Source organism: Solanum pennellii, chromosome 8 (assembly GCF_001406875.1).
Source record: "Solanum pennellii chromosome 8, SPENNV200".
Lineage (NCBI taxonomy): Eukaryota > Viridiplantae > Streptophyta > Magnoliopsida > Solanales > Solanaceae > Solanum > Solanum pennellii.
In genome coordinates, this window is record NC_028644.1 from 59,178,722 (window position 1) to 59,196,624 (window position 17,903).

Below are 17,903 nucleotides of genomic sequence, written 5' to 3' on the forward strand. Positions count from 1 at the left end.
AAATTGTTGCCAGAAAATGATGGGTTATTGTGGGGGAAAATTTACGTGAATTGGTAAAGGTGAAAAAGAGATAAAGAGCTAATATTTGGTGAAAATGTGGATCAGCTTAGTTGAATTAATCTTTTTTGGATTAAAAAAACAAGTCTTTGTGTTAATTTATATTTAAAGTATTTGTCAAATGAGTTATTTTTTATATAATATTTATTAATAAGAAGAAATTTATACAAAAAAGAGTAAACTTGTCAAATCTATATTAATTTATATTTATTTTAAATAGGTTTAAAGAATGGTTACAAGTAAATGAAAATAAGGGCGGTAGACGTAATATCGTAAATCAAAGGAGAGGTGAGTGTTAAAGAGCGAAACATGGAGGTCTCTGAAATTATCCCTAATAAATATTATAAAAATAATTTTATTTTGATTTGATTAACAAGTACTAACATTAACATCATGTAATATTGTTTTGCCGATATTTATAATAATATTTTAAATTATAATTTAAAATTTAATTTAATAATTATAAAAAATATAATTTTTTAATAAAAAGTGGGCTGGCCCGTCAAGCATGTAGCCCACGTACTTGTGGGTTGGGCCGACCATTTTCTGGTCCACACCAAAAATGGGCTAGCCCGGCCTGACCCGTAAAATGTCAAAGCCTGTATGGGTTAGCCCGGATGGGTGGACTAGCCCATATTGACAGCTCTAATTATTATTTCTTGTTTCTTTTATATTTTCTTTTTTCATAAAACAAATTAATTATTTCTAAAACATTCACTATATATAATTCATATTATTTCCTCTTATAATGGTTTAGTATAAAATTATTTTGTACCATAATTTTTAAATAATATGAATTGCTATTATACGTTATACATTAAATGGATAATACAAATAAAAGTGAAATCATTAAAGAAATACAATTGAATAAACATTACATAATTTATAAAATTATTTTAAATTCTACATAAATATTTTTCAAAATCACTACGGTGCTCCCATAAATATTCTATTAATGCATTACGTAGTTCAAAATGAAACATAGAGCTTTGAAATTTAAAGAATTTAAAGAAGAAAATAAAATTATATCAATGAATGTGGATAGTATGCTTATCCAAATGTTCGTGAATTTGTTCGACAATAACAAAGTCGAATAATAATAAAAAATAAAAAAAGCCAACAATTTCAACAGCCGCAACCACAATCAAAATAATTTTCGACCCCATACAATTCATATTTTAACAGTATTGATGAATCCAAAAAGAATCTATCATATTATTAAGTTATTATTATAATAAAAAATACTATGTTTTGTTGTACTTTTTTAAATTATTATGTATTTTATATTTAAATTTTAATGTATGTCAATTACTACTTTGTTCAATGTTTATGATTTTTGGTTATTTTTTAAGTACGTTGTATTATTTGATTAAAAATTTATGTTTGTATTTTTAAATTTTGTGAAGGTTAATTGTAGTTTACATAAGTTATAGTAGAATTAACATAAATTTAATTTTTTTAATAAAGTCATATATAGAAAAAATAATTTATAAAAAAATAAATTTTATATATCTAAAATTAATATTATAAAAATATTCCACAAAAAATAATTAAACATACAAGAGATTAAATTAAAACATAGAATTTATATTATGTTAAATCAAGAGTTTGTATAATGAAATAAAATATTATAATACTAAAAGTGGACTGTCGTGATGGATAGTGTTACACCAAGTTTGGTGTAACACTATTCACACAACAAATCTGGTGTGATAACTGGTGTTGGTTAGAGTTTAAAACACTAAATATAGAACTTGATGTAAAATTTGGTGTTGGATTGAAGATGGACTAAGCAAGACAATATTGTACTATCTACCAATCTTTTATCTTAATATGTATCCTCCACACTCCTATTGTCTAATATCATGTCCTCAATTGATAACCTGCATCATATATTTTTGCATATCTTTTTCATAGTAAAAAAACGCTATAACACACCATTGTACACCACACACTCAGATGTCTAGTGGGGTCCTTCCTAGGCCATGTGTATGGAGCACACAACCATTGTAACTAGGAAATTTTTTTATAATGAATGAGGGATAGATATGATGTGGCAGACATAAGTTGTATAAGGTTCCTCTTAGAATTTGCCAAGTGGATTATTGGGTCCCATTTTAAGAAAAATGGGCTAAATCCATTTCTTCCTCTTCCTTTTTAAGTTTTTTTCCCTTTGATTAAAATCTTCAATTTTTCAACATCTCTTCTTCTACTTCTTTTTTCCTTCTTTTTAAAAAATAATTTTATTTATAAAAAATGTGAAATTTAGTCTAATTCATCGTACTTTGAACAATTGATATTATTTTTATTTCATGTATTGATTATTTATATTTCTAAAAAATAATTATTAAAAATAATTTGTCAATTGAAAAATTAAATTATATTTTATTTTTATTTTCATTACACTAATAATTAATTATTCTAAACTATAAACAAAGTTTGTAAAATTGCAAAAACAACTCTTAAGGAGTAAATTGATAAAATATTGTTTTTGCTTATAATTTCATAAAGAATCCTTAAAAGAAAAAATAAATAACTAATATGAAAAACGAAAGAAGTATAAATTATTTTTTTTTCTTTTCCAATAACTTCATATATACTTAAATTCATCAAATATTCACAAGAAAATATAATAGAAAGAGCATAAATAATTTTGACAAATAATTACATAGGTTTTTGTACTATCTTAATATAATCCAAAATCAAAACTTTTCATAAACATTTAAATATATACATACTCTTCCGTCAATTTATATGATATCATTTTATTCTTGAAATCAAGCAATGTGAAATTTAATTGATATTTTAAAGTATATTTTTATTTTTATATTAACATAAGAAATACAACTTATAATGTGTGTTAATAAATAATCCTTCCCACATAAGTTGCAATTCAACCAAAAATGTTGTAAATTGCAATTCTTATCATGTTAGCATATGAAAAAATACATTTTATAACTTGAATTTCGAGAAAAAAATAGTCGAATGAAATGATGGAGAGAGTAAAATGAAAACTTTTTTTGACTAATATGATTTAAATAACTATTTATGTTTATCTTAAAACTAAAACAATTAATTTTTTATGAGGTTAAGTGCACATATCTTAGTTTAACTTATTCAATTACGTAATTATTCGACTTCGAATTTAAATTAGTATCAATATATTTATCTTGGTTTGATTTTTGACAAATGAGTATTATGAGCTATAAAAAAGGCGAGGAAAATAAATATTAATTTTAAGAAATAATGAGATGCTAATTTTAATATAGTACTATTTTTTTCTTTGATCTTGATATTGTATTACTTTAAATTTATGTAATGAAATATATTAAAATTAGGAAATAATAACATCAAGTACTTCATATTAAAGAGTGGGATAAATAAAAGGTGGGATGAAGGAATAAGAAGAGAAAAGGAGAGGTTGAAAAGACATGGAACCTACAAATATACTTTTTTCTATTAAATAATTTCTCATATAACTATTACAAGGCATACCTCATACACCATAAAATTTTTCGTAACTAGGCCCAACAAAGTTGGTACTCCTTTGCTCCATATTAGGCAAATTATTGAGATCTTTTTTGCAATTCAAAATAAGTTAATTATTTAAAGTTTAAAAAAATTGTTAGAATTTTTTTCATATCTATCCTCAATGTAATGAAGTTCTTAATTACTTTACCTTATCACAATTTGAGAACAATAATAAAATTTAATTTTTAATATGTATCCTTATATTAAAGGGAAAATTGTATATAATAACAAACTAATAACCTAAAATAAATGGAGTAGCTAGGGTTTGATTTAATTGTGCTCCATAGCAAACGTTTGCAAAAATTGTCAGGCGCCTCTCTCCCAAATATCTCGCTCGCCACTCTTCTCCAATCTCTCGCTCCTTCCTCACTTTTTATACAAACACAAGTGTATAAAAATTGTTTCTAATTGTATAAAGCAGAGAAAATTGTATAAATACATATATTTTTGTTTCCCTCTTCCAGATCTCGCTCACCGCCCTCGCCTTTCTCACTTATACAAACAGAAGCGAAATGTATAAATTGCGTTTCTGTTTGTATAAAGCGTTAAAAAATTGTATATACACATGCAAGTACATATATTTTCATCCTATACACTTATAATTATACAATAAAAATACTCCTCTGCCCAATTTCTTTTGCCTTTCTCTCTTTCTCGTTTTATACAATTTTCAAATGTATCTAATTTCTCTTTTTCTCGTTTTATACAATTCGATTCAATTGTATATTCCTTGTCAAGTCTCTTTTGTATTTCTCTCTTTCTCATTTTATACAAATTTAAATTGTATATAATCGTTCTATACACTTATAATAATACAATTCGTTTTATACATTTCATTTTTATACAGTTCTCTGCCCATGTGTCTTTCTCTTTCTTGTTTTATACACTTCATTTTATACAATTTGCTTCAACTGTATATGTATAGCGAATTATATAGTTTCTATGTTTGCTATGGAGCGTAATTATGCAAATTTTGCTATAACATACAAATATGAATTTTTTATTTGTTATATGTGAAAGTTGCCCTATATTAAATCTCAACATTACGCATTTAATGTGCTTTCCAACTAGAGAAAAGGAAAACAAACCAAACCAAAAATAAATAAATTACTAGTTGTCCTTATATGTTTATAGTTAGGATGACCAACTCCAGGACTAGGCCTAGAGTTTTTCACCACAAAATGAACATGTTTTTGTGGTCTTTGCACCATTGTAAATGACCCAGCTTCCGGGGCACAAAACAAAGCACACCAAAAGGAGATGAAAAAAGAAGGATATTGCAATATATTGAATTGCCCAAGCCATAAAAAAGAATATTTCTATAAATTTGGACAATAGTATACTTAAGTGTTTATGTTCTTCTTGCTTTGCTTTGGGAATATTAATGTAAGAATATGGTATTTATATACAAAAATGAATGGGAAATTTAATTTCATTTAATACTATGATCAACGACATATATAAGTTTTATTTGACTTATTAGAAAAAGGATAATTTAGGGTCCTTGAATATTGACAAGTAGCCAAATCTTGAGTATAGAAAATGGTTACATTGTTAGGATCGAAAATAAGCAGGTGTAAACGCGGAAGCTAGCAAAGCAAATCTCAAAAGACCACGAGTAAGAAGAAACGAGAAATATATCAAAAGACACAAAGATTTAACGTGGTTAGGTCAATCGACCTACGTCCACAAAGGAGATGAACAATCCACTATAAATATGAGAGTACAAAATACAGAGAGAAACAACCTCAACCAATTCACTCGGAATACATGGGAGGTTCACACAAGTGATAACGTATCAAGCTTGTGACCCATAAATTCTCCCCCTAACCAAAACTCTCAAAGCCTTTAAGACTACATTGTGACTGTCGATTAAGTTAGAAGAAACATATATCTATTTATAGAGTCCTAAACTTTTTCCTACCAGAAAAAGATTAGTCAATCCAAAACCTTTTCCTAAAAGAAAAACCTATTATGGTAAGAAATTTAGGGCAAATAAAATCTAACATACATTACCGAATTTATATTAGGTTTTCTCTTTTATAAATTTTTTTTAAAAAAGATTGTCATATGAATCATCACGTGAAAAATAATTCCACCATGGAAATAAGTTAACTATTAAAATGAAGTGGAGAAGAATGTTGATAAATAATGAAGGAGAAGGATGAGAATGTTAGAAAAATATGTGATAGAAGTGAAGAAATGAAGGAAAAAAAAAGAAAGGGAGAGTATATATAGAATTTTAAAAATCAATTCAAAATATTTTTTAAATGTTTTTATGTGTCAGCAAAAAACGAAGAAGCCACGTGAATGAAAATTTAAGATCAGACGTGCCTAAGTGTGTATATAATACACATTACACCATTTGGTCGAGTCAACATTAATGTTAGTTTCTTAAATTAATTAATGATAGTTTAAGTGTGCGTATTTTTTCGCACTTTCAATAGTTTAGGTATAAAACTTACAAAAAAAAAAGATAATTTAGAAAAAATATTAATAATAATATTGTTATTTCTTTATGAGACAAAAATAAAATATGTATATACTATACTCTCCTCAGATATGGATGAGTCATCCTAAGAAAAGAATGGTCCGTTGAACATCATTCCTCGAAAATAATATGATTTGACTAATTAATAAAGAGGAAGTGGTTACGCAATGTATGTTATCAAAACTTGCAAGTTCGTCAAAAGGAGAAAAGACTTTGGAGTAAATGGCAGACTAACTAACTAATTGTGACTGTTTTAACATTAAAAATGCAACCCCTTTACCTTTTTGGCTGTTGACATATCACAATTTAACAATCTTATTGTAACTTAGAATTTTGGAGAAGGACCTAACTTATTTAATTCCCCTCCTGCAAGAGAGGAAGTGTATAAATATTCTATGTGAATTAGTCAGAATCAATTTATGCTAACTTCAGTACTTCTTATAACAAATGTAATAAGATAGCTTTCGACACCCGATTTGAAACCTGATCCCTATTCCCGTCATGGGACCGGATCTGGACATTCGATTCGGAACCTGATCCCTAATCCTGACATGGGTCATGAAATTTGAACTGAAATCCGATCGTGACCATGACTCGAATCAGGACAAGATCCCAAGAACAAACCCATGACCTAACCCTACTAGAGACCCCGACGTTCGAACTAGAATACGATCTCGACACCTACACTTAAGTCGAGACCTGAACTCGGCCTAAACGCCGACCCCGGTCCAAGACACAACCCCGACTTGCAACCCCAACATCTAACTCAAACTCCAACTTTTGAAAAAGAATCCAACCCCAACATTCGACCCTAGACCCGACCCTGACATTCGATCCAAGACCTGACCTCGACACCTGACCCGAGGCTCGATCCCAATCCTACCCCGCTAAGATCGGACCTTGATACCCTATTCGAGACTCGACCCCGACCCGAGACTTGACACACGACCTGAGACCTACCCCCCCCCCCTCGAAATTCGACCTCTAATGTATTGAGGATCAATATCCCACATTTAAATTAGGATGGAAAGTTGAGATGTGAAGTTCAAAATTATTTTGAAAATGTTTTCCTTACTTTATAAGGAAAATCGTTTTTCTTAAATTTGATTTGAGGAAAGTTAACTTATGTTTTAAAATATTTAAACTAACCAAATACAAAAAAGAAAGAAAGTAGAAAATGTTTTCCAATTTTACGGAAACCCTCTAAGTCAAAATAGGGATAGCCCCAACTTTACAATATGTTAAATAATACTGTTATATTAATATTTACAAAAATTAGAAAAGAAAAGGAACAAAAATTAAAGTAGATGGTTCCAAGTCCAATGAATATTATGCAGTATTTTTGTAAAAGGTGAATGGAGAATCACGCTAAAAAGTTAAGAGAAACAATTACGGAAATTATATAATACAATATAAAAGAAGAAACAATTATTATTATTATTTTAATAAAAGAAAAATTACAAGTAATTTCAGCAAGTTTTTGACTTTGGCCATTTCATTTTAGGTTTGGCTTTAGTCATTATTGTATTTTATTTTATTTAAATATAAATATAATACAAAAGAAAAAGACAACAGGAACATAATAAGTGCAGTTGTCTTATGTGACTTTAGTCCACCCGCCTGCTGCTTGTTCCCTCCTATTATTCCCTCCTACTCGTAATGATAATAATAATAATATATTCCGTTAATTTTATAATCGGAAAAGGGCCTAAAATACTCTCGAAGTATTGAAAATGGTACACAATTACCCTCCATCCACCTATTGGCCCCCAAATACCCTTCACATCCACCTTTGGGTCCAAATTTACCCCTTCATTAACAGACCAAAATTAAAAATAATTAAATAATAATTTTTAATGACGTGGCACTCAACCATTGGTTGTAATTTAATTATTTAAAATAATTTTTAACCCACCCATTTTAACTAAACATTTTGAACTATAGTTAAAATGGGTGAGTTTAGTTAAAATGGGTGGGTTAAAAATTATTTAAATAATTAAATTACAACCAATGGTTGAGTGCCACGTCATTGAAAATTATTATTTAATTATTTTTAATTTTGGTCTGTTAATGAAGGGGTAAATTTGGACCCAAAGGTGGATGTGAAGGGTATTTGGGGGCCAATAGGTGGATGGAGGGTAATTGTGTACCATTTTCAATACTTCGAGGGTATTTTAGGCCCTTTTCCGTTTTATAATTTAAGCTTAAAGAAGAGTCAATATGTACAAATTATATTATTACTTGCGGAAGATTGAGAGATTTTTTCAAAAGATTTTTGGCTTAAATTTAGTAAATGTAAAATTATTTTTCTAAAATAAAAAAAAATAATGCAAAGTCTACCAAAAGAACAAGAAAATAATACAATCAACGATGCATAATAAACAACATATATTAAGATAAATTATTGAAAACAATGATAAATAATAATAAATCTCAAATATAAGAACTACGGTAATATAACTAATGCAATAACAATACACCAATCACTCTAAGCAAGACTAGGGGCGTAGCTACATACTGTTGGACACCCTTCGACAACAAATTACACCGTATATGCAAGTAAAATAATATACAAAGTGATTAAATAATATATTTTGGACACCTTTAACACAACAAGGTGTTGTAGCCTAGTGGTTTAAGGTGCCTAGTGTTTGTGAGTTCAAATCTCGCTAGCAATAGCTTTTAAGCCTCTTTTTTTCAAATTTTTTCCTCGTTTGTTTAATATATAAATCATGTATATTATGTAGTTTAATTTTTAAAATTTCTAGCGCATTCATTCATCAAAAAAAAAACTCGTATATAATTACTGGACACACTTTATGAAATTTTTGACTACACTACTAAGCAAGACAATATTATATTACCTATCAACCTTTTATCCTAATTGTATCCGCTACACTCCTCTTATCTAAAATCATGTCCTCAATCGATAACCTGCGTCATATCTTTTCTCATTTCTTTTTCATAGTAGAGGATACTACTGATACACCCCCTATACACCACATACTCGGATGTCTAGTGGGGTCCCTCCTATGCCATGTGTAGAGAGCTCACAACCATACTAACTAGGCCCAACAAAATTTGGTACTCCTTTGGTCCATATTAAGTAAGTTATTGAGATTTTTAACACGATTTAAAATAAGTGAATTATTTAAAATTTAAAAAAATTATTAATTTTTTTTCATATTTATCCTTAATGTAATGAAGTTCTTAACTACTTTATCTTATCACAATTTGAGAATAATAATAATATTTAATCTTTAATATATATTCTTAACTATTTTTCTATATTAAAATTTCAACATTTCACTTAACAGATGTATTTAATGTGCTTTCCAACCAGAGAAAAGGAAAAGAAACCAAACCAATAAAAATAAATTACTAGTTGTCCTAATATGACCATGGAGAAACGTGACATACAGAAAATTCCATATCATACGAACTTTATTTATATATAATAATCTTCCAACAAATGAATAAATTGGATCTAAATTCATCTTCTATAATGGAGCAACAAAAGGATTCACAACCAAAGTGGGAAGCAAAAGTCTCAACAACATTACAAAAGGCAAGTGCAGACCAAATATTTTCTCTTTTCAAAGACTTTTTTGGGCTAAACAAATGGTTTCCTAGCTTGTCAACATGTTATGGCATCCACGGCGAAAATGGCGAGGACGGTTGCGTACGATACTGTACCGGATTCTCTCTCCCTCCGGAGAGAGGTGGTGGTGCCACCGGAGAAGCCCCGGTGAGCGGTTGGTCTAAGGAGAGGTTGGTGGCTATTAATCCAATTGAGAGGATATTAAGTTATGAGATGGTGGATTGTAACATTGGGTTTAAGTCATACTTTTCAACGGTCAAGATTGTTCCAAATGGAGTTGATGGATGTGTGATTGAGTGGTTTATCACCGTTGATCCAGTTGAAGGGATGAGATTGGAGGATTTGGTCAACAAGTATGATGTTGGCCTGCAAGGAATGGCTAAGAACATGGAAAATGCCCTAACAAGTTCATAAGTTTTTTGTTTTTTAATTTTGGGGATTTTATGTTTATTATTTCCTATGTCATATATTAATGATATGAATTCTACTTGATTAATATTTCTTCCTTTTAAAGGCATTAACTCAATATTAATAAATTGAGGGTATAATATGAAAACAAGTATTGTCATTTCTTAATTTGTCTATAAATTAAAAAAGTAGAAATGGTGTAGAAGTAGATTCAAATTGTGTGGATACAATAATTTATGCTTTGCAGGACTTGCTTTCATATAATTTTATTTGCACTTTCTACAAAGCATTGAATTATTATATATGATCTATTCCCAGTCGAATCTTTTATATTGAGAACCCATACATATGAAATGATACAGAACTCCAACATTTTTATCAGAAAAGTAGCTCCAAGAGAAACAAATAAATATTACTTCTGATGGAAACGTATGTTTAAAAAAAAAACAAATAAATATTACTTTTAAATGCATGTTTGAATTAGTTTATTCTTAGGTGTTTTAAAATTTTAAGCAATTTTTCAATTTTAGAGATGTTAAAAAAATGAAATTTGGACCAATAGTCCGCTGGTGTGTTGGGTTCAAGGTGAGCCCAAACCACCATTGGTGATTTTTCTTTTTGAAAAAATTTCATAAATAACTATAATACATACTTTTAAGGTAAAATTATAATTTATTTTTTAAAATTTTATAATTACAAAGTTCCATAAAACCTATACAATAATATAAGCGTTTGTTATATTAATCTAATGCGCGAGATACAGTAATCGTTAAGTAAGATACATTAATCTGGTGTACATTTTATCCATGATACACTAGTTTGATATGCGAGATACCCTAATCTGATGCGCAAGGTAAATTTTATACATAATACACTAATATGATGCGCGAAATACACTAATGTGATGCGCGAGATACATTAATGTAATACACAAAAATAAAATTTTTTAGAAATTCATAAAACTTATTGAGGATAATGGAAATAAGTAAACTAAAAGGTTGAATTTTCGTAATTAATCCAAAAAATAAATCAGTCCATCTTGTCAAATTTCAAATTTTGTATAAATTAATTCGAATAAAGTAGATAAGTTCATGGAAAAATAACAGAATTCATTCCTTAAGTTCTTTTATTACCATTATCCCCTATTAGTTTTACGAATCTCCAAAATCTCTTATTTTTTCACATCATATTAGTGTATTTATCAGATTAGTGTATCTGGCGCATCAAATTAGTGCATCATGTACAAAATATACATCAGATTGGTGTATCATCTATAAAATATAATGTAACTTACTTGACGATTAATATATTTCGCGCATCAAATTAATGTATCAACACTTATATTATTATATTTATTTTTTTAAAAAAATTATAATTATAAACTTATAAAAAACAAATAATAACATTACCTTAAAAATATATAAGTTTTATTGTTCGCACTAAATTCGTATCGACGACTCTAACTACGAGGAAGAGCAAATGGCGGGTCGCGCTAAAGGGCAGTCATCATTACCTCGGTAACAAGCTTAATATAATTTGTCCAAGTAATAACACGTGTCTAGAACATTAATTAAATCAATACACCTTTCATCTCATGTTAATTGAATTATTGAGTTGCTTCATCCTATGAGAAACGAAGATTAAAATATAAATTAGAAATAATTTTTATTTTTATTATTATAAATTATTACTAAATTTATAATTGAAATATTATATCTTAAATTAATAAATAATTTAATATTAATTAATAAAGAGTAAAATTAAAAAATATTCTAAAAATAGTCTTTAAAATTAAACAATTAAATTAATTTTTAAAAATAAAAAATATTTTAAAAATTCAATTAATATGAAACGGAGGAAATAGAGGATAAGCAATTCACTTTCTAGTTATTGCATGACAACAACAATGTCAGTGAGTAGGAGTCTTTGTAGGTGGGGCGGAGCTCCTTGTCCGAAGGGGGTTCATTCGTATTTTTGATAAAAAATTATGTTATTTATATATAATTAAATAATTTTATATGTATGTATAGTAGTGTTGAATATCCTTCAGTTATTTTATGTGTTTATTTTTACAGATTTAAACCCTTTATTAAAAATCTTGACTCCGCCACTATTTATAAGAAATTCTCACTAATAAATTAAAATATAAAGACTAAACTAAATTAGAATGATGTATGAGCTTTACTATATAGAATGTTATGCATTAATTAAGTTATTTTAACGATCACCTTTAAAATTTGAAAGACGTTGTAGACAGTGAAGTTTTATTGATAAATTCATATTAAATTTGGGTTAAATCTTAAATCATCATATGTTGACCAAGTCAAATTATTGGTTGATAAAGTCGGATTAATAATTAAGTCAAAATTGTATGACTTAAATCAAGTCCAAATCACTCGGGTCAGTCCATTAAGTTGACAAGATGAGCCCAACTCATGTTTTTCAGGCCCAGGGGTAAAAATTGCTCAGATCAAAATAGCCCTAAAGCCCTAAATTCAGCCTATATAAAGAGGTCTTCTTCTGACCAAAAGACATAAAAAGACATACATACAAAAATACATAGTTGCTCTTCAGTGGTGATCTGCATGTCTTCCGCATACAAAGAAGTCTTAGCTCCAAGTGTTGAGCCGCAAGTATTCCATCAAATCAAGATCATTTGTGAAGAGAAAAATCAGAGGATTACATGACGCCGCTTTAAGGATAGTACTTCTTCAAGAATTTTCCATTAATGGGACCAATCCGCAAGCCGTCTGCATCCACAAGTTTGGAAGCTCCGCTTGAATAGACTTCTTGGATGACGTATGGTCCATCCCATTTTGAGGTGAACTTGCTTTTCGATTTATGAGATATGATAATTGGCCTTCTAACTGCAAGTACTTGATCACCAACTTGGAAGGACCTTAGGCGAACCTTTTTATTGAAAGCACGACAAAAAGACGAGCTTGGTAGCATTCAAGACTTTGTTGAGCTTCCAACCTTTTCTCATCGAGAGCTTCCAAATCTTCAAGACGCAGGCGAGCATTATCTTCTTTAGTAAGTCCCTCTTGGATGGCTAGCCTCAATGAAGGTATTTGTCGTTCAAGTGGAAGGACTGCTTCAATACCAAGGTTGATTTCTTTCAATGCGTCAGCGGTCACCTTACTCCTTCTTCAAGTTTGGGTGGCGCATCTTTAGCATCTTCATCTTCTTGAGGTTCTACATCGCTGAAAGATATGTGGTTACACCATGAAACATTCTCCGACTCTCCAGCAATTTTAACTAGATAATAAGTATGTATTTCATTTTGTGTAGTGACATGATATGAAGAGCCAACACTTTCTTCATCTTCCTCACGTTTCTTAGTGTAGACCACAACATGCGACTTTGCCTTTAGTACTTCTTCACAAGAGACCACAATGTTCGTATGTCGCTTCATTCTAGAAGGGATTAGACTTTGAAAGTCTTTAGGAGTATTTTGAGATTTGGGTAAAGCAGATGCTTGCATACCCTTGCTATTTCTTCGACCCTTGTTTTTATTCCTCAATGGTCCTAAAATGACTTTAGGAGCATTTTCTTGAATTCTTGTCTTTCTTTGACTTTGCGAGTTCGTGGACAGGTGGCACTTCAGTTCCAACTGACGACATGCTCAACTCCATATCATGAGCGCGAGTGGCCAATTCTTCAAAAGTTTTAGGCTTTATGCCTTGCAAAATATAGCGGAGACCCCAATGCATACCTTGAATGCACATATTTATGCCTGAAGCTTCACTAAGTCTATCTTTACAGTTTAGACTTGCATGCCTCCATCGATTGATGAAGTCAAAGACCGGCTCTTCATTGCGCTAACGTGTGTTTGTAAGTTCCACCATGCTTACAGTACGTCTTGTGCTATAGAAGCGGTTGAGAAATTCTTGCTCCATTTGTTCCCAACTATCAATTGAACCAGACTCAAGGTCTGTGTACCAATCAAAAGCATTTCCCTTAAGGGAGCGGACAAATTGTTTGACGAGGTAGTCTCCGCATGTCCCAACATTGTTGCACATTTCAATGAAGTGTGCCACATATTGCTTTGGGCTTCCCTTACCATCGAACTGCTGAAATTTTGGAGGTTGATAACCGGCAGGCATTTTCAAGCTATCAATTCTTGCAGTGTATGGTCTTGCATATGTAAAGGAAGATTTCGTAGCAACCTCGTACTTGTCTTTAATGGTCTCCATGATGATCTCCTTGATTTCGTTGATGGAGATTGTTCCGTCAGAGGAAACTTGGATCTCTTTAGCATGTTCCACTTGCTTTGAAGGCGATCAACCGTCTCTTGTACTTGTGGACGTTTTCTAGGCGCATGGCTTGATTCTTCATCCATCATGCCTTCCATCCTATCAGTTAGCTTAACAATTCGAGCATTTTGATCTTGAACATACTTGGTCAAGCCTTCAATAGCTCTTGTCAAGCTCGCAAGTTGTTCTTCTACAGATGAAGTGCTAGTCACCATTGCGTGCATTACCATAGTAGGTGATGGAGAAAGATGTTGATTTTCCCGAACATGTGATGCAAACATGTTATGTGAGGTAGATCCAGTGCTCAAGACATCATCGTCGACTAAAGCAAAAGGTTTTTCATATGTAGATAGGCTCAATTGAGCAAGAACCCTCTCGACCATTTCGGCGATGTCTTCTGTTGCGTCTTTCGCTGGAGACTCCACATATCTTGGGGACAAACAGAAAGCAACAGCAGATTCAGACGACACTCCTGATGCTTGTTGTACCAATAGCTTGGCTTGGTTCCTCGTGATAGGTCTCGTGTTTCCCGCAGTAACATCAAGGATGTTTTCCACATCGATGTAGAATTTGGATCCATCAGTTTTTGCGGAAGAAGATGCAAATCCAGACGCAGATCCAGATGTAGATACAGATTTGAATGCAGATACAGATCTCGATGCAGATGTGGATATGGATCCCAATTTGGATGTAAATGCAGATACGGATGTAGATCCGAATTTGGATGCAGATGCAGATTTCGAGTTGATCTTCTTGAAAGTCATCTCAATGTTCTTGAACTTGTATTTTGGAAGAGAAAAGATGAGAGGTAAAGATTGTCCCACTGGGCGTGCCAATTTGTTTGCAACAAATTTTAAACATTTGGAAAATAAATAAACCATACAAATTGATGGATTATTCATATAAAGAGGTCAAATCTAAATCATTCTAGTTCAAGAAGTACGCCACTAACGGCCCTCGAATCATGGATAAATCCTAGGAGAGTAGAATCAAGGGATCAACAGAATTATACCTGCAATCTGTCTTGATCAATAAAATTTATGTTTCTTCATATTTCTTTTGTATGTTTATTTATTTTCCATATGTTTAAAATTTGTTGCAAACAAATTGGCACGCCCAGTGGGACCAAATCTGCCCTTCATCTCTTCTCTCTTAAATCAAATCTGAAAATCTGAAGCTGCAAAGGTGGAAGAATGAGTACTTTAAGCCTCGTCTTTGAGTTTTACAAGTCTACACTCCGTCAAGCCTTGAAGCAGGGGCATTTGTAGACATAGAAATTTTGTGGGACTCTATAAGATGCGTTCAATTCGAGTTGTGACTCTACAAATTGTGTTCAACTCGAATAAGGATTCTTGGAGGCTATTCAACCCTATACCCTAGTTTATGCCTATATTAAGGGTACTGAATTCCCTTAAAAGGCAACTCGGAAATTACATAAAGAGATCAAGATCTTGAATACTCCACAAATTGATGGATTATTTATATAGAGAGGTCAAATCTAAATCATCCTAGTTCGAGAATTACGCCACTAACGGCCCTCGAATCATGGATAAATCCTAGGATAGTAGAATCAAAGGATCAACAGAATTGTACCCGCAATCTATCTTGATCAATAAAATTTATGTTTCTTCATATTTTATTTGTATGTTTATTTATTTTGCATATGTTTAAAATTTGTTGCAACAGACCGTAAAATAAATAGTCTCCTCATATTTTTTCTTCTTTGATACATAAATTTGGAAGCCATAGTAATGATCGTATATGTTATCATTGTCACTTATCTATAGGAAGATTTATATCGAAAGAAAATAAATCTTTATTAATATATTTTAAAATAAATAAAGGTCTTATTTTTGAAAACTTTACCATTCCATAAATTTATATAAAAGGTCATTAAAATATTATTTTAATTGTATAGAAGATTTTAAAATAACAACTTGCACAAAATTTACATTTATAAAGTAACCAGACATCCATAAAGATATTAAATAATAGATCTTCTTATTGTATAAGCAATATAAAAAGTTATAGATGAATACTCAAGAATTTTGTGCACCACTAGCCTCCCCAAGAGAAAATAAAATAAAATAAAATTGAGCGGCGGGGCATTGTTTGGCTGTACACAGACAATTCAGACCAGACGTTATATTTTTATAATAAGTAATAAATTATGCTGAAAAAAAGGAATTTTTGGACAAAGTAGCCTTCAGATATATTCCCAATTGCCACACCCTACTGGACCACTACCAACTATTTTCGATTGGTGATGTACTAATATAATAATTATTTATTAGTAATTAAAAATTTTAAATTTAAATATTGAGTATGAAAGAGAATTTAATTGATAGCATCAATAAATTAATATAATATTTAAATTTTATTGAAATTTAAAACAGTAAGTGAAAGAACAGAACAAAAAAAGTCCCCTCACCTAACTTCAGGCTTCCACCTTCTTATATTTTGTTGAGTTGAATTTATAATTTTATTATTATTAAAAATGTTTAATAACTTTTTAATAGATATTTGATAAATTAGAAAGAAAATAATACAATAATAGATTATACGAAATTATTAGTAACTTTTTGTTATTTTAGAGAAAATGCATTTATTTAATGAGATGATTTTGTGAGAAATGAAAAGAAAATTAAAGTTTTATAACATAAGTTTTTTTATTCATTCTTGATGATATAAACAATTATTCCAAATAGTATATATTTAAAGAAAATTGTATAAAATAACAAATTACTGATTCAAATTAAATAATGTAATATAGTTTCGTTTCATTGTATTCTGTAGCAAATAGTTGTCATTTGCCTTTCTTTCAAGAGAATCTTACTCGCTACTCTTCCCCGCCTTTCTGACTATATATAACACAAATGTATAAATTGTGTTTGTATAAAGCAAGTGAAAACTGTATATGCAAATACATATATTTTTGTATATACACTTGTAATTATATAAATACTTATCTTTCGCTACCTCACTTTTTCGCTTTATGCAAATACAAATTACAATGTATAATTTGTGTTGTATAAGAGAGAGAGAGAGATTTGATATATAAATATTTTATTTTGATTCAATTGTATACAAATTCAATTTTATGTAGATATACAAAGACAATTATTTATACATATACATAGTAATTATATATATACAATTATCTAACCAATATAAATATACACTCACTGTGTTTTTCTAAAAATGAGAGTCCTGCCAGCGATTTATACAAAGTTGGTACTTCTGCCACGATTTATATAAAGCTAATGCTTCATAGCAAACATACATAAAAATTTGTTATTGAGCGCAATTATACAAACTATAGCCATAACATACAAATATAATTTTTATGTTTGCTAAACTTAAAATTTATATTAATTAAAGCTAAGAACTTCCTGTGAGGAGTAATTTACCTTTTTAATTTATTTATTTGATTTAAATTTAAATTAGTTAATTAATAAATACAAACACAAGAGAGCTTTAAATAAAATATAAGTTAAATTTATTTACTTTAGAAAGTGATATTTCACTTGAAATACAAAAACAAACTATGATTAGTTAT

General features: G+C 29.9%; 1 protein-coding gene across 1 annotated transcript; it reads left to right on the forward strand.

Annotated features, from left to right (window-relative positions):
• The first annotated feature begins 9,412 nt into the window (after window positions 1-9,412).
• LOC107027945 (lachrymatory-factor synthase) lies at window positions 9,413-10,187 on the forward strand. Its single transcript, XM_015228999.2, has one exon. It carries the CDS (start codon window positions 9,552-9,554, stop codon window positions 10,092-10,094), a length of 543 nt encoding a protein of 180 aa, XP_015084485.1. The 5' UTR covers window positions 9,413-9,551; the 3' UTR covers window positions 10,095-10,187.
• Window positions 10,188-17,903: the final 7,716 nt, after the last annotated feature.